General features: G+C 39.7%; 2 protein-coding genes and 1 long non-coding RNA gene across 3 annotated transcripts; 1 reads left to right on the top strand and 2 right to left on the bottom strand.

Annotated features, from left to right (window-relative positions):
• Nucleotides 1-3358: 3358 nt before the first annotated feature.
• Nucleotides 3359-7390, bottom strand: LOC144652976 (uncharacterized). Its single transcript, XM_078512871.1, has 2 exons — nt 7218-7390; nt 3359-4770 (listed from the first exon to the last, which is right to left on the bottom strand). Exon 2 carries the CDS (start codon nt 4748-4750, stop codon nt 3461-3463), a length of 1290 nt encoding a protein of 429 aa, XP_078368997.1. The 5' UTR covers nt 4751-4770; nt 7218-7390; the 3' UTR covers nt 3359-3460.
• Nucleotides 6695-8641, top strand: LOC144652975 (uncharacterized). Its single transcript, XM_078512870.1, has one exon. The coding sequence runs from the start codon at nt 6864-6866 to the stop codon at nt 8493-8495; it is 1632 nt and encodes a 543-aa protein (XP_078368996.1). The 5' UTR covers nt 6695-6863; the 3' UTR covers nt 8496-8641.
• Nucleotides 8642-16023: 7382 nt separating this feature from the next.
• On the bottom strand, nt 16024-17599 carry LOC144652974 (uncharacterized). The gene is made up of 2 exons (XR_013570641.1): nt 17064-17599; nt 16024-17019 (listed from the first exon to the last, which is right to left on the bottom strand). It is a non-coding gene; the product is annotated as an uncharacterized LOC144652974 (long non-coding RNA).
• Between the last annotated feature and the right edge of the window lie 705 nt (nt 17600-18304).

Here is an 18304-nt window from a genome sequence, read left to right as displayed (position 1 = left end):
CTTCTGACGAATATCTTGCGGCAGCCATCTGTTGCATATACTAAAGAAAAATATTTGTTCAATTGAAAAATAAATCTAGCACACAGGTGGCGCTCTCTGTTGCTGCGGGCCGTTAGAGGTGCCGCCAACGCCTTTTTTGCAACTCGTTTCGCGAGAGGGGGTAAGAAAGGCGTCTTGCGTTCCGCACACACATGTAAATTAGGAGTTGTGGACACAAATTGTGACAAGGAGCGAGGCGAGCCCGGGCGAGCCGAGCGAGTTGTCACGGTTTGTGCCACAACTCCTAATTTACATGTGTGTTCTTCACGTATCCAACGCCATTTACAGACGAGTCCGCTTCAAGATGGCCGCCAGGGGTCGTTCCTCCCCATGGCAAAAGTCATTTGATCAAACGTACAATTGGATTTTTCCAAAGAAGGAAGAAAGCAAACGCCAAACTGTAGAGTAACGCAAAGGGCCAGAACCAATAGTCCGTGCAGAGATCGTTGGGTCGACATCGCGCGGAGAATAGAGTTTCTGTAAAACCGGGCTTGCATTCTCCGCAGAGGAAACCAGAACGGTTTCCAGAGCAACCGATGGACAAATTATAATGCCGGTTGTCATACGGACAGCTGTTGTTTTTATAGGGACAACAGTAGCCGATTGGACATTTTTGGAAGTTGATAGATCCACGGTCCGATAACGAAGGATACCCCCAAAATGTTGGTTTTGCGGCAATATTACTTGTACAGTTTCCCCCAAATGGACAAGGCAGACACATTTTTGCAAATGGTTCTACGCTGTAGAATCCTGGTGAACATCGTTTACAACTGAAAATATAGGAATAGGAATGTGAATGCACTGTGGTAGAAAATGTTCCGTTGCCCCAGCAGTTTTCATTTAAATTGAAACTGGAGTGCGATAAATTTGTACTGGTCTTTAACGTCCCAACAGGACATTGAATGACAGTGGAATTATCAATATTTGCTTTGCTTGTACCTGTGATCATAAAATACGCATCAATGTCCTGAAGTGACTCAACTTTGAGAGTCGTGTTGGTTAGATTTATAGGTCCTGAGCTTGCATAAAATATGAATCCTCTAAAGTGAGGGTAGTGGGCGGTGGTGGCCTTTGACAATTTTTGCGTTTGCTCAAAAGATGTGTTCACTAGATCCAGTTTCGTAGACCTCTCTGAAATAGAAACGGCACAAACGGCAAAGTTGTCGACAAATCGGCAGTTGCTTAGTATATTCCATCCGTTTGTTAGTCGTAACACGGTGGAATTTTTCGGTTGGTTTTCTCGAAAAGTAACATTTGGAAATCGGACTTGGTTTCTGTTGTTCCATCTGCGAATTTTACATTCGTTAGGATATATTGCATCCGGTGGAAATTCAAACAATGCAATCGTATTTTGTACTATATTCTTTTCAAAGGTGGTGTCTTGCACTGCTATCTGGTTTCCCTGTGTATTAGCAACGAGGACAAACAGGGCCAGAGTATGGAACGTAGAACTCACAAAAGAGTTCGCCGTGAACAGAACGCGTTTTATCTGAAGTGAGGTGTTTCTTCTTGAATAAATCCCCAGTGAAAATAGTTCGTTGTTTTCAAAGCAGGAGTCTTGTAAGAAAAACGTTGCATTGAATGGGTCATCTATATTTGAGCCCAGTACAAAATAAATTCCTCCTCCTTTGTTGTTCTTGTAATGCAAGCCACTTATGTTTATCCGTGCAAGGTTTATAGCAAACACAAATAAATGAATTGGCGGGCCCTGCAATGTATCGGTTGTGGGTTTTCCTTTATTTTCAGAAATGCTCGTGCCAGTGAGAGTGAAATTAAGTTGATAGGACATGACAAAGAGGGTGTCCCAGTTGTATGAGAAACGTTCATCCTGTGAATTTCCAAGAATGTTGCAATCAACAATCGTAAGTTCTTGAAAGGACCCCACCGAGTATAAAGTTAAGCTCCCCATGGCGGCTTTATTGTACTTAAACGAAACGTTTTTTAAAAGGACTTTTAGATGACCCGGTTGGACGTACAGTGTTAGAGTGCCACCCATGGGAAGACCTTCATTAAAATCAGGATTGAGTAACATATTTCTCTGGAACAAAACATTTCGAACTAGTATTGAGCCGGTCTTAAATGTAACCGTGTTTACGTATATCGCTGATCCTTCGTTTCTGGCACTGTTTTCGACAAATTCGCAGTCCTCGATCTTGACATAAAACTCGTCGATACTTTCAACTAGCATGGCCCCACCCTGCAATGGAGAGCTGTTATTGATAAAATCAGACTTTGTAATGGAAATATTTACAAAGCTAACATCTCGGTTCACAGTGATTGCTCCTCCAACATTATGGGAAAAATTCCCTTCACTTATATTCATGTCAATGCGTCCCCTTGTTAACTGGGTTGCGTAATAATTGATATAGTAGGGCTGTGAAATCACGCCCTTGCCCTTTCTAAAATTACTAGTACTTCTGTCCTTTTTGCCACTTTTCGTCGGTTGTTGGCTTGCAGAATTCACAGAAAAAGTCTGAATGTGAAGACAACCACCAAAGTGCGCCATGTTATTTGTAAAAGTAACGTTGGTTAATTTCATAGACGAGAGAAATTCTGTGTGCTGGTTTGTTAACAAAACCATGAATACAGCGACATCAATCATTCGAAGGCTTTCATTCGAATTAGCAGTATTGTTGATAAACGCCGTATCGTGTACTTCTATTTTAGGGCGGTTCCCGACAACACAAACACAAGGGAAGTCGTTGTTATTGAAAACGGACTCCCGTATTGTCAAAGAGAACTGTCCCTCAAAAGTCTCAAAATTGACGACAGCCGTTGCGTTCGGAAAAGACACTGCATGGGTGAAGAGACAATTGTTGACATACAGCGAGCATCTCCGAGCAGAAATGGAGCTATTAAAAAATGTGAGCCCCTTTAAGTGTATAACTACCTTCTCGGATGCGTTTGTGCCATCAAAAACGATTTGGCTTGAGGAGGTGCATTTAAGAAATACCTCAGGGTTGCCAGTTCGCTTCAAAGTCAAGCTTCTGTTGATGAAGATTCCACCTGTATGTGGAGTCATAGGTAAACATGGGTATGGGTCACGTGACGTCTCAGTGCCATCGATGTAGATAGTGTCGTTCCACTGCGCCTGCTCAATGCCAAGAGCAATGGTTTTACAGGCAGTGTGAGCCGTCCATCATGTAGGCACTTAAGCGTTTAATAAGAAAACGTTTTTTTAATTGTAAATCCTTTGTTAAGTAGTGATTTAGTAAAACACTTTACAATAAAAATTTGCGATAATACATTACCTAAAAACATTATAAACTCCGTTTAAAAAATTTCTAAAAAGACCACGACGTTTCAACGTTGACTTAACGTCATTATCAAGCAAAGAAAATATGTGATTAAATGTATAAATACTAAAAAATAGACAATAGAGATTAATTAATAAAAGTTGTGAAGTGAAAAATGTTCAATGTCAAACAAAGAGTTTAGCACGTATAGAGTCCGCCTGCGTATTCAAATTTGGTCGCAGTTTCTTTATAAATAGCATCTCGTAAATGAGACAGTCAAATTTTCCTCGGCACTTTTTCAGGACACGAAATTGGTTTTCCTTTAGGAGGTTCACATCGCCATGAGATTCTTTGAAATGCTTTCCAATCGCCGATGATTTGTGCTCAGCAATGCGTTTGTGTAGGTGTCGGGCTGTGTACCCGACATAATCCGCATCACACAGATTACATGAAAAAGAATAAACAACGCAATGGTGATTAACAATCGTTGGCTTGAGTTCTTTTGGTTTAAGCTCTTGTTCCAGTTTTTTGCTGACGAAAACTGGTTGCACGGTGACGTTGATCTTGTGACTTAGATCGCATAAATGCCGTCTGACTGCATTGGCAGATGTCTGATCTTTAAACGGGAGGCTAACACGGATGACACGATGGGTTTCAGATTCTTGCGATGTATCCGCGGAGACATTACGGACAAAGTTGTTGATGGTGGAGTTAATAACGTGCATGGGATAATCAAGTCGAGTGAAAATAGACCGCAATCTATCACATTCCTCGTTGAAGGCTTCTGTTGTAGATGAGAGGGCGTGCGCTCGATGAACCATTGCTTTGATCAGGCAGTCTTTATAACGTTTATCAGTATGACTATGAAAGTGCAGCAGAAGACCAGTGTTAGTGGGCTTCCTGTAAACCGCCGTTTCGAGCCTTGTTCCATTCATGATTATATCCATTCCGATAAAAGGGATCTTATTATTTACTGGAAGCTCCATCGTGAACGAAAGGTTCGGGTGGAGGCCATTGAGAGTAGTGAGAAATTCAGTAGCAGCTTCAGTGCTGGGCATTCTAGCCAAAGTGTCGTCAACGTATCTTCTGTAGAAACTTGGCATCTTGTCGTCGCATGTAAGCTTTTCTTCGAGGTGACACATAAATACATTTGCCATAAGAGGGCCGAGTGGGGAGCCCATTGCCACACCGTCTATTTGTTCGTATAACTGGCCATTAAATTGGAAAAGCTGATTAGATGTTGGTATTTCAAGAAGAGTAGTAAGATAATCTCTCTGTAGTTCGAGGCCGTAGGTTTGGTTGAACCAATCGTCAGTAAAGGCTTTATCAACAAGGATGTTAATAGTCTCGCTCAATGGTACGTTGGTGAAGAGGGAACTGACGTCGTACGAAACCAATATGTCATTATCACCCATTTGGACGGTACGAATTTCATCAGAGAAACTGAAAGCATCGGTTATCGTGTGATTATTCATGGAGAGTGGCTTTAACTTCTCTTCGAGCCATTTTGCGAGATTGTAATTATAAGTCCCGGTTGCTGATAAGATAGGCCTCACGCTTAGGGTGGCTTTGTGCGTTTTGGGAAGGCCATAAAGATGGGCAAGCCTGGAACTGTTGGGTGACAGTGATTTAGCAATCTCATCGGGTAATATTTCATGTAAGACTGAATTCAGACTTTTCTCCTTTTCAAAGAGCGGATGAAAATGCTTCGGTGGTCGGCCCCGCGTTGTGGGACGCTTGTCATCGACTTGTACGAATTTCGAAGAATCATCAACTGAGGCTGCACTTAGAAGCCGTACGTAGTCAGTTTTGTCCATTATTACGACTCCAGACCCTTTATCAGGTTTGGTGATAATGATGTGAGGGTGCTAATGGGGGTACCCAATTGTCAGTTAACTACTAATTTTTAGGCCAATTGTCAGTTAACTACTATTTTTTTGGCCAATTGTCAGTTAGCTACTAATTTTAGTTATCAGAATATTTAAGCAATCACAATGAAACTGAGAGGATATATAGTATGTCCGAAAATCTATCTTTTGGTATACGTCATGTGGGATGATGACGTCACATCACGTGACAATCACGTCATGATATCAAAACAGCCGCCATCTTGGATCCGCCATCTTGGATTGCGGAAATTTTCCAAAACGTCAGAAAACCGCCCAAATTAATGCAAAGTACTCAAAGTCAATAAAACTGTGCTTAAAAACCGTAAAAAAGGTGAAAATAATTGCATTAAAGTTAAATTTCATTAATAGAAACACGAAAATTACAAATTTGGGAAAACATGCCTGTCAAAATGCCGTTGCCATGGTGACGTCAAGTTCCTGACACAACAACCTATCCTACTACATAAATTATTCCCAGTTAAATTTTAGATAAACTCGCAAAGTTTGGCAGCGTTTGGTTGAATCTTGAAAAAGTTATAAACCTTCAAAGTCAGCGCGGGCACTCCCCCCCGGGTCTGGATAGGGTTAAGTTTTGGTTGGAGGGCCTGCTTCCTGTTTTCAAAATTAACTACCGCTAGAGTTCTTTGGACTAGTTCTGGGCCTCTCTCGATAAGACAAGATTATTGAAAGTTCTTGATTTTTTCCCTCAAATTTTGTTTTAGAGAAATTTGTTGTAAGCAGTCTCAAGGCCTCACCTTTGATAAAACATTTCTGAACTGTTGATGGTTGACACGAGAAGTAATTAGTATACTGAAATGTTTCATTGGGCTTGTTATGGGTGCGTATGTCAAGCACAAGTTTATTCGTATGATGTGACCGCCCAAGACAGTTCGATGTGTTTGTAAGTAACAGCTTTAAGTCAAATGCACCAAGTCCAAACGTTTTCGCTTCTCGTTTGTTTCCATAAATTCAAATCGATCAAATGTTTTCAAGCTATGTCTATTGAATTGTGCTTTGCCATGTCAAACGGTACACGACCTCTGTGTTGTTTGATTGCCGATCCTTTGTCGTCATCTCGATAAAAACTCAGAATAACTTTGACCACGCCCAACTCGACGCAATCACGGAGATCAACATGTGCCTGGAACTACCCTAATACCTTTCGCATAAAATATCAGTTAATATGTTATCTGGTAACGCAGCAGGACAGGTAAATGTCACGAAATAGCTTTGCTGTTTGGAAAAACTTGGTTGTTTTATTACATGTATCAACAATCGTATTCAGTACAATTAATAGAATGTCACTTAACTGTTAACGTTTCATTTATCAGTTAACTACTAATTTTTGGGCCAAATATCAGTTAACTACTATTTTTTTGGCCAATTGTCAGTTAACTGTTAACCCCATTAGCACCCTCTGATGTCATCACGCTTTTTCAAGCTATTAAGGGCTTTCGTTAGCGCCTTGGGTGGATTAGGACATGTCCGCTGGATGTAATTCAATTCGAAAATCGAGCCGTTATTGGAAGATCCTGCCTCGAAGGAATTGGCCAGTTCGACTTTACGTTCAATCGCTCTGAATTACATCCAGCGGACATGTCCTAATCCACCCAAGGCGCTAACGAAAGCCCTTAATAGCTTGAAAAAGCGTGATGACATCATTATCACCAAACCTGATAAAGGGTCTGGAGTCGTAATAATGGACAAAACTGACTACGTACGGCTTCTAAGTGCAGCCTCAGTTGATGATTCTTCGAAATTCGTACAAGTCGATGACAAGCGTCCCACAACGCGTGGCCGACCACCGAAGCATTTTCATCCGCTCTTTGAAAAGGAGAAAAGTCTGAATTCAGTCTTACATGAAATATTACCCGATGAGATTGCTAAATCACTGTCACCCAACAGTTCCAGGCTTGCCCATCTTTATGGCCTTCCTAAAACGCACAAAGCCACCCTAAGCGTGAGGCCTATCTTATCAGCAACCGGGACTTATAATTACAATCTCGCAAAATGGCTCGAAGAGAAGTTAAAGCCACTCTCCATGAATAATCACACGATAACCGATGCTTTCAGTTTCTCTGATGAAATTCGTACCGTCCAAATGGGTGATAATGACATATTGGTTTCGTACGACGTCAGTTCCCTCTTCACCAACGTACCATTGAGCGAGACTATTAACATCCTTGTTGATAAAGCCTTTACTGACGATTGGTTCAACCAAACCTACGGCCTCGAACTACAGAGAGATTATCTTACTACTCTTCTTGAAATACCAACATCTAATCAGCTTTTCCAATTTAATGGCCAGTTATACGAACAAATAGACGGTGTGGCAATGGGCTCCCCACTCGGCCCTCTTATGGCAAATGTATTTATGTGTCACCTCGAAGAAAAGCTTACATGCGACGACAAGATGCCAAGTTTCTACAGAAGATACGTTGACGACACTTTGGCTAGAATGCCCAGCACTGAAGCTGCTACTGAATTTCTCACTACTCTCAATGGCCTCCACCCGAACCTTTCGTTCACGATGGAGCTTCCAGTAAATAATAAGATCCCTTTTATCGGAATGGATATAATCATGAATGGAACAAGGCTCGAAACGGCGGTTTACAGGAAGCCCACTAACACTGGTCTTCTGCTGCACTTTCATAGTCATACTGATAAACGTTATAAAGACTGCCTGATCAAAGCAATGGTTCATCGAGCGCACGCCCTCTCATCTACAACAGAAGCCTTCAACGAGGAATGTGATAGATTGCGGTCTATTTTCACTCGACTTGATTATCCCATGCACGTTATTAACTCCACCATCAACAACTTTGTCCGTAATGTCTCCGCGGATACATCGCAAGAATCTGAAACCCATCGTGTCATCCGTGTTAGCCTCCCGTTTAAAGATCAGACATCTGCCAATGCAGTCAGACGGCATTTATGCGATCTAAGTCACAAGATCAACGTCACCGTGCAACCAGTTTTCGTCAGCAAAAAACTGGAACAAGAGCTTAAACCAAAAGAACTCAAGCCAACGATTGTTAATCACCATTGCGTTGTTTATTCTTTTTCATGTAATCTGTGTGATGCGGATTATGTCGGGTACACAGCCCGACACCTACACAAACGCATTGCTGAGCACAAATCATCGGCGATTGGAAAGCATTTCAAAGAATCTCATGGCGATGTGAACCTCCTAAAGGAAAACCAATTTCGTGTCCTGAAAAAGTGCCGAGGAAAATTTGACTGTCTCATTTACGAGATGCTATTTATAAAGAAACTGCGACCAAATTTGAATACGCAGGCGGACTCTATACGTGCTAAACTCTTTGTTTGACATTGAACATTTTTCACTTCACAACTTTTATTAATTAATCTCTATTGTCTATTTTTAGTATTTATACATTTAATCACATATTTTCTTTGCTTGATAATGACGTTAAGTCAACGTCGAAACGTCGTGGTCTTTTTAGAAATTTTTTAAACGGAGTTTATAATGTTTTTAGGTAATGTATTATCGCAAATTTTTATTGTAAAGTGTTTTACTAAATCACTACTTAACAAAGGATTTACAATTAAAAAAAAACGTTTTCTTATTAAACGCTTAAGTGCCTACATGATGGACCTCAGTGCATGGATTACCAATTATTTCGGGAAAACAGCTAGCTATCTGCCCTAATGTTAACCACTGAATTATGTTATCACAGACAAGTCTTGGCGGGTCGAGAAGATGTTTGCGTGACTAGCGGCTTTGGGCTCATGACGCAATCCTGGAGCCCGGGTCCTGAAGCTACAGTTACTAGAGCTTACTACACCAAGGGCTGACTTAGTATGTTTTCAGTTTTGCAAAATGTAACATAAATACTGACATCATTAGTTTTTGACTGGACAACGATTACTCTCGATAGAAAAAGGCCGCAATTGGAAAGTTGATAGTGTTTTTTCCTATAAATTTCTGGATTGGATATGTTTGGTCTCGAATTTGGTCACATAACGCCACGAACGAATACACATACTTCATAACTTCATTTTTCAAGGGTCTTCAGGAGCCGGCCTCTTCGAGATGTCTGTCGTAATAATGACCTATAATATTAAATAATGATAATAATGCGGAAAATAGTAAATACGGTGGGAAAATCTCTGATAACGAGGCCACTTGTCAGCGTGACTTAGTTTTTCGCGATGTCGAGTGAAACAGGATTCTGTTGTAAACACAATCGGCCACAATCGTTTTGCTGGAGGTTTCTGCCGAGTTATGATTTGATTCTTTACATTCTCGCCTATTTTAACTTTGCCCTCAGGAGTAAAACATCCATCTAAACCTATTGTGGTACATGTTGTACCGGCTACATCAGTTTGTTCGACAGTTTATGCTTATTAAAAATGCGAGGAAGAAATTAAAGCGGGAAGTGACACAAGCCAAATGTGCATCATAAACTGGAGGCTTGCTAGTCTCGCTATACACCAGATGAAAATATTTTAAAACACAAAGCATTATTAAAGGGACGTTACTGGTTTGATGAATAAATATTAATTAGCTTATGAATAATTTATATCAGGATTTCCGGGTCCGTACAGTGTAACTTATCTGGATTTCTGAGTCACCTACCTTTATACAGACCGCACAGACTTAAAGCTAGTAAAATGTTAACAAAGGAATCCATTGGCAAAGTTCACGACAATTAATTATCATCAAATACGTCCAGCTGAAAGGAAACGGTCCCAGATTGTTGATCGTCTCGAACTTGTGGGCTTCACAGCAGTTTAGCTTTCTGGTTTTTGCACAGGGCGCCCATACAAGCGGCGTGACTGTTTGTATGTTCGAAATATAAAGAAATGTATGGGGATTTTGAAAGGGTCCTATGATCGAAAAATAAATTCTAGTAATGTCTATGTTTAAGGTCAAAATAAACGTTAACTTACCTCAGCTGTTGTCTGTTGTCGTTATTGAGCCTCAGAATGCCGAATTTGGGCGATTTGAAGGGTTTTGCGTGAAGCAACGGTCAACGCAAAACCCTTCAAATCGCCCAAATTCGGCATTCTGAGGCTCAATAACGACAACAGCTGAGGTAAGTTAACGTTTATTTTGACCTTAAACATAGACATTACTAGAATTTATTTTTCGATCATAAGACCCTTTCAAAATCCCCATACATTTCTTTATATTTCGAACATACAAACAGTCACGCCGCTTGTATGAGCCCCCTGTGTTCACGACGTGACCGTGATGTAACATGAGAATATCCGATGGACTCAGTCGCTCAGAATAGTGCTGTGTGTAAGACCTCACATAAGGTAACGAAGTAAAAAAGTAGCAAGGAAACAAAGTAAGAAATAGCCCTTTCGTGGTTGTATTCCAATTGAACTTTTAAGACGTTCATTGTAACGCTCTAGACGTTATATGTGTTTTTTTTTCGAGTGGAATTGCTACACATATATTGTAAATGCTCGGAATATAAGAGACATACTATTTTACTTTTAGGCCATATGGGGCAGGGGTTTGGCAATTTTTCTGGGCAGTAGTTTTTTTTCCGCCTTCGGGTTACCGTATTTACTCGAAAAAGCGCCGCCCCCGAATAAGCGCCGCATTTCGGACAAAAAAGTTAATAAGCGCCGCCCCCGAATAAGCGCCGCAGTCCCGATGCGGCGCTAATTCGAAGAAATCTGTTTTGCTAAAAACTGCACTACAAAGCAACTCTAATGCAAACTGGACATTTCGTTTCATCAAAAGCGATGTTTTGCAGTTTACAGTGATGGTTTTACTGCTCGCCCATTTGTTTTCTATCAAACATTCTTACAATACGTAAATGTTGTGAAGGCCGCGAACTTTGCTAGGACAGCTAGCGCCACTACTCTCTTCAGAAGAGACAAATACTGACAATCAGAAGATGCTACTTTCGATAACTGTAAAATAAAAGACTCTTTGTGGAGTCCAAATTTTAAATAAGCGCCGCCCTCAAATAAGCGCCGCACTTGAGGTGGGAAAATTTAATAAGCGCCGCGGCGCTTATTCGAGTAAATACGGTACGCAAAAACAAAATCCTTTCCTTTTTTGTTTGTATTTATATACATTTTGCTGATAAGATGCATCAGGATGCAGTTCTTCGTATTGTGCGTTTGGTCTTTGTCAAGTTTTAAAAGTGTTTATTTACACATTTGGGACATATAGCGTAAATGTCTGGATTACAAGGGATGGACTGTTTTCTTCTCTTCTCTTTTGAGAAAATAATGGTTTGTGTGTAATGTGATATATTACATGAAGTACTGTCTTTTGTAATGCCGCAAAATCTGATAATCAGATTTTATCGAACCGACTTTAAAAAGCAGATGTTGTTTTTGCTTTGACTAATAGTGGTGTTTATTTTAAGACGTCGCGTAAGGTTATGAAGTGACAATTACACAAGGTAGCAAGGTAAATTTGAATGACAGGTTTTGCAGTCAGAGAGTAACCTAATTGTCTCCAAACACATGGTGTGTGAATAAATGTAAACTGTTAGTTGATTGCAATTTGCTACAAGATTGTCTGAACGTCTGATTTGCTACAAGATTGTCTTATGCAGGGTCTTATGGTCTCGTTTGGTCTTCTGCAAGTTTGGTCGTCTCCGTGCAATGGTCTCCATGAATTCGGTCTTTTTTGTTCCTTCTTAACCTCCAGTTGATCAACATCGATCGTCGTGGGAGGTATTCCGAAACGGATAACCTCTTTTTGCTTTTTGACGGACTCACTCTGGCTGGCTTGCTGAACGGCATTTTCCGGTGTTAAACTTGCGTTCATTTTCAGTTCACAGAGTTTCTGGTTGTTGAGTCCAACAACCAAGCGATCTCGAATCATTTCATCTTTCACGGGCCATATTCACAGAACTCGGCTAGGCAATGCATAGCCTGCGTTGCAGACGAACAAAACCCCGGTATAGCAAGTTTGTCGTCTGCAGCGCAGGCTAGGCAATGCAAAGCAGTGATAAAATTCTCACGTTCATCTTGACGCGTCACAAGTTGATTAAAAATTTAGCTCGCTCGTAGGACACGTTCTTCTTTGCGACGAAATGACTGTCATACTTTCCTCTGACCACGTCGTACGTCTTTACGTCGCCTGCCTCTGAGAATGCCAAACTCGCCATGATATTCTCGGCTTCCTATACCCATGGCGTATAGGAAAGTATTAATTTGAAGCTCTTCTTCTTTCCTGACAAAGGACTGAAACACTACCATAACGCTTAAATCTCTTTAGCCAGCGCGGCCATTCTTCAGGTTTACAGAAATTGAACGGTTTTGGTGCCTTAACTGGTAACAGAGGCTGATTTAGCTGCGACTTCTGCCGGCTCGTGCGCCTTCTGTTGTCATCGTTGAGGAAAATAGGCGATGGAAGACTGTAATGAAGACTGCAGTGACGAGGACCACGTACACAAAGTAGGTTAGGCTACTTTTTGACTTCTGACACCATGTTATGTTGGCGGAACGATCCTTTCCGTAAACACATATACTACACGCAGTGTTTACTGTTCAAGCCGATTTTTAGGCGGTGACGCCGTGACGCCTATATGTTGTGGCCCGTGGACGGGCAATGTTACGATTACTCCAACCGAGTAGCACTGGGAACTAGGCACTTTGTTGTTTACTCAGTTCGGTACGCCATCTTTGATTGTCATGAGTACTGAATCGACTTTAAGAGCACCCATCGGCAAAACGCGTTTGATTTCTAACGTACAGTTAAACAGAGTTTTGGGTTCAGGGGAGAATGATGTACTGGATAATTGTAAGATCGTTGTACGTGTATTCGAAGTCGGCATACGTGATGGCAGACTAAGTTGACTGATGTTGAATTTGACGAGTGAAGGCCGGTTAGTGTCATAACCACAGGCGGCCCAGGCTCTCTCGTTAATTATTTGCAACGGTCGTTGTCGGTTCGACTCAAGCGATCGAAAAATATGCTTCATAAATTGACGAATTTGAGATCTTTCGTTCCTAAATTACAATAAACTGTAAGCCATATAAATAAAGATCACTTACCTATTGTTGATTGTCTGTTATTGTGTGATTTTCAGGGGTTTTGGGACGTTTATTCCCCACTTGCCGCTGACGCTCCCTACTGGAATAAACGTCCCAAAACCCCTGAAAATCACACAATAACAGACAATCAACAATAGGTAAATGATCTTTATTTATATGGCTTACAGTTTATTGTAATTTAGGAACGAAAGATCTCAAATTCGTCAATTTATGAAGCATATTTTTCGATCGCTTGAGTCGAACCGACAACGACCGTTGCAAATAATTAACGAGAGAGCCTGGGCCGCCTGTGTCATAACTTTTGAAACCTTTCCATAAGGGAGACCGATGGCAGCAGTATAGATTGCAAAGGTGAGCTATCTGAAATCTTTGTTTGCTTTGACGTGCATTGTTGTCGATAATATTTAAGTTTAAGTTAATTTTCTTTTCTTTTCCTTCGCGACTCGCCATCTTCATTTTTTTGCTTTTGATAATATTTATTCGGGTATTAATCTCAAGCCATTAAAAACAAAACAGTGACGGTATCCGTATTCCTATTTGTACGAGAAGCCAGAATTCAGAAAGAACTTCTACCCTATTGCTGATTTAGCTGATCTAAAATGTTTTGTTTGATAAGTTGCATAACTGCATTACATTTCAGACCATTTCAATACGGAAATGTCACACAATCTTCAGTATCGACTAGGTACGCTAGGTGTGGAAATCAATCCTGGGCCTTTCTGTTGCTAAATGACGAATTTCATAATGATTTGATGTATTTATATTACCATACTGTAGGTTTGTAATGTATTGGAGGTTCGTTTTGTAGTCAAGGCAAATAAAAATTAAAATGAATAAGAAAAATGCAATTTCTGGGATCATTGTAAGGCGTCATCGCCTGTGCATGCATGTATGCGTGCCGGTTATTAAATCAATTAGTTCAAAGGAACTCAAGTAACATGTAATCTGAGTCAAGACACTTGAAGCTACTTGATTAGAACTTTCTAGAAGCGTGACTAGTCTAAGATTGCATTTGACAACAAAGATGAGAGCTGTCGATGGAGACACAGACAGTTGTCGTAGACACGGCAATCAATATTCACGGCGCTGAAATAAGCAATGCAAAAATAACAACTAAGAATTGTGTCAAATTTTAATGTCACAGCTGACAAAAACCAGGTTAAGACTAAACAAATATTTGCACACTTGAAAACAAGCGAGTAAGATGTTTACAGAGCCCGCTACACGTTCAAAAATAATCTGTGAAAGAAATTATCGAAGCGGCTGACCTGTCAAAGAAGTATATGAATTCAATTGGCACAACTTCACTCCATTCTAGGCTTTGCAGCACTTCAGAACTATTCATAGCTCCTTAACAGGACAAGATATTCGTCCAAAATGCCGAGTCAAACTTCTTTTGACAGAAAAATAATGCACTTTTACCTCCAAGGTTCGAGTCGCTCGATCGGCAGCGTCAGTCGTCAAACCATTCGGTTACGTCGATGAAGCGAAATAAATCCACAATTCTTGTCAAATTCTTGACTCCTTCCAGTGCTTGACTTCAGTTAAACAATCGGCTTAGTTATTTCTCATAATTACATTAACTTTGGGGCCTGTTTTCTTTGTTTGTTTGGCCAAAAAACGGTGAATTTTAGCCTTAGTAGAGCGTTTTCACGTGACGTCACATTTTTCGCGGGAAATTTGAGACGCCATATTGGTGTTCCACTTTTCCATCATGGCGGTATATTCCCTCTCGGATTATGTGAACAACCTCGATCCCCACGTGAAGAAACCTACTCGGATGAGATTTCTTGTGTTGGAATGAATCCTGTAATAATTCCGGATAAAACATACGATCCAGAATGCTTGCCTCCTGTCGTATCTATGGATTTGCTGTCATTTTGAGTGCTAGAAACCGGCTATTACAGTAAGGACCAATCTTTCAGAAGTTCACACGGGCGTATAATCAACTTATTCAGGGTTTGTAAATAGCGTTAAAGAGTATAAAATAGGCAAAAAGTTCATCGTTCTCGGAAAGGTTAGGCATTCACAAAGAATGAACGATTCAAATGTTACGCTTCGATAATAACCGAGCAAAATGGTATGGCAGGACAAGGCAAATGTGGCTCGCATATCACAAGAGTTCTGTTTTACATCGAGGCATGGAATCAAAATAGGAATAAAGGAAAAACGCCCTTTCTCTGTTTCTATTGTTTCAAGGAGCAGAAACATATCAACAACTTGTCAGCCAACTTCGATAATTTGCAGCAAATGTTGTCTGAGTTAATATATTTGCCTTCCTGGGATTAAGCTAAAAGTTTACCAAAATTGTTTGCCCAATGTTTAAATACCAGGTTATTCATTTACTTTCCAACCCAGTCTTTCAAATGCTGGAGGAGTTGGTTTTTGTATCAAGGCAGATCATTCAGTTATTTACAACTAGTCCTGAACTCACAAAAACAACAGATGACTTTGAGGATCTATGGATAGAAATGCAAAATGGATCTCAAAGAAACATGATCTGTAGTGTGATTTATCTGCACCCAAATGGTTATATACAAAACTTTATGGATAATCTTAACTCTACAGTTGACAAGATTCATAGGAAGGATAAGTTCTGCATTACCTTGGGAGATTTCAATCTAGACCTCCTTAAATTGGATTCTCACGCAGATACAGAAAACTTTTTAAATACCTTAGGGGTCCTCTAGTTTTCAACCACACATTTTACAACCCACCCGAATTACTGACCACTCAGAAACATCTCACCTCAAGTGGAAATCTTGTTTATGATCTTACTGATCATCTACCTAACTTCCTAATTGTAAAAAAATATATTCTTCTCTTCCCAATAATATTAAGATCTAATAATGAGACGATTTTTATTTTTATGAATCTGCTCTAATTCAAGATATCCAGTGATCCTAATGTAATGTTTAATTCCTTTTACACTAGAATCTTAGAAATAATTGTTGTTCATATTTCTATCAAACAACTTTCTAAACGTGAATCTAAAATGAAATCCAAACCATGGACAACTACATTAAGCGACTCAATTATCATACTAAAAGAAGTATATGAAAACCAAACCTACTTATTATCATTCAAAATTTAAACTTTTAGGAATGGGCATAACCACTTGCTAAAAGTGAGTAAAAATAACTATAAAAATGATCACTTCCATGTAAATAAGTCTGATTCCAAAAAAGTCGACTGGAAGGGGATAAGACAACTTGTCAACCTTAGATGCAGATCTGGATGTACTCCCACTAAATTACTTGTTGACGATGCTGAAAAAATGGTCCTAAGTCAATGGAAAAATTATGCTTTTAACACTTTTTTTGTTCATATTGGATATTTTTTGGCTAAGAGTGTTCGTAGAGTAAATAAATCCCCCCCTTCAGTATCTCACACCTTCATCTCAGGATAATTTCTTTCTATTTCCCATAACAACTGTGGAAATTGAAAATAAAATTATTAAACTGAATGCCAGCAAGTCTACTGGACCCTTTAGTATACCAATCAACATCCTAAGAGCTACTAAATATGCCATATCTAAGCCTCTACTACGAGAAATTATATTTAATAAATGCTTCCTTTTCAATTCTACTGGAATTGCCCCAAGCAATTTAAAAAAAAACTGAAATTACCCCTGTGTTATAAACAAGTTTAGGCCTTACAAACAAGTTTAGACAATTCTGTCCATATTCAATAAACTGTTGGAAAAATTGATGCCTAAGAGAATACTATACCTCTTGGCAAAGAAGAAAGTAATTTATTGCAAACAGTTTGGTTTCTGTGAAAACACTCCACTGATCATGCCATTCTAAGCATCATCGACTTGATACAACATGCAATTGACTGCAACGAACTTTCTTGTGGTATAATTATTTTAAGATTTCAGTAAAGCGCTTGATACTGTAAATCATAACATCTAGTGTGAGAAACTAGATTATTGTGGATTTCGTGGAGTAGCGAAAGATTGGTTCACCTCATATCTTACCAACAGATATCAGTTTGTTTTCTTGGGACATACTGTGTCAGATCTTCAATCTTCGAAATGCTTGCTGCTAACTCGGTCATTTTCTAACATATAGCATCAGCTAAATCGTCTCTACTTATGGCAGAAATACATCTTCCTCTTTCCGTAGTCAGGTATTCCATGTACACGTACAAGTACTTGCCTTGGTTGACAATAACACATAGAACACGAAAAAACTCAGTTTTTAACCACTGGGCCTTCTTTTTCCCCGTTTTATTGCCACAGCCGACGAGAATGCAAAGAATCTTAATGTAAATGAGTTGTTTCGCGCATTAAAGTAGTCGAAAAACTGTAAATTATGCTCTAACTGTTGTGTGACGCTACTCAAACTCTGCTTCGATGGAACACCAATATGGCGGATAAAGTCGGTTGCCATGACAATGGAGAAATCTGGTCACGTGAGTGAAAACGCTCTGTTGATTTATTTCTGTTCATTGACTCCCTTACTATGATTGGTTGATTATGTTTATGACGTAAAACTGCAAGGTGAAGAGAATCTACGTTTTGATGTTAAATAAAGCGCTAAATATTACTTTGATGTGCGTTATTTTCTTTGTGCTGTTTTCTAAAAGAAATAGAAAACATGTTTTCTGTGTTTCTATCGAGTTATAGAAACACTCGTGAAAGTTTGGTAGAACTCGAAAAAGCTGTGGAAACACTCGTCTATCGACTCGTGTTCCCACAGCATTTCTCGTTCTCCCAAACTTCCACTCGTGTTTCTATTTAACAATTAGACTACGAGCCCGAGTTTTCTATGAGCAAATAGTCAACGAGGCGCAGCCGAGTTGACTATCGCTCATAGAAATGTTTTCTATTTCTTAAATTTAATTAAGTGTTTGGATTGAAGTGAGGTTGTAAGCATTCTCGTTCCCAGACATTGATGGCCAACTTATCGTTAAGGCACCTGTGTGCTTTGATATTTTTTTGGTTGGCATTGCTAAAGTATGGGACGGGTTGCATTAGAGAATAAAACTGTTTTTGTTGGATGAACAATTTTACTCAAATTTATGTCTGCCGTAAAAAAAAAACTATTTTGGTGTGCTTGGGTCGCGCTTACGCATATGTTAAACAATGTGTCAATTTAATTTATCACACAAACAAAAACATACAAAAACATG

The sequence above is a fragment of the Oculina patagonica genome, chromosome 5 (assembly GCF_052425735.1).
Source record: "Oculina patagonica isolate OP01 chromosome 5, crgOcupat, whole genome shotgun sequence".
In the NCBI taxonomy this organism is placed as follows: Eukaryota; Metazoa; Cnidaria; class Anthozoa; order Scleractinia; family Oculinidae; genus Oculina; species Oculina patagonica.
Note: the sequence above shows the minus strand (reverse complement) of the source record. Positions and strands in the feature narration are given on the sequence as shown.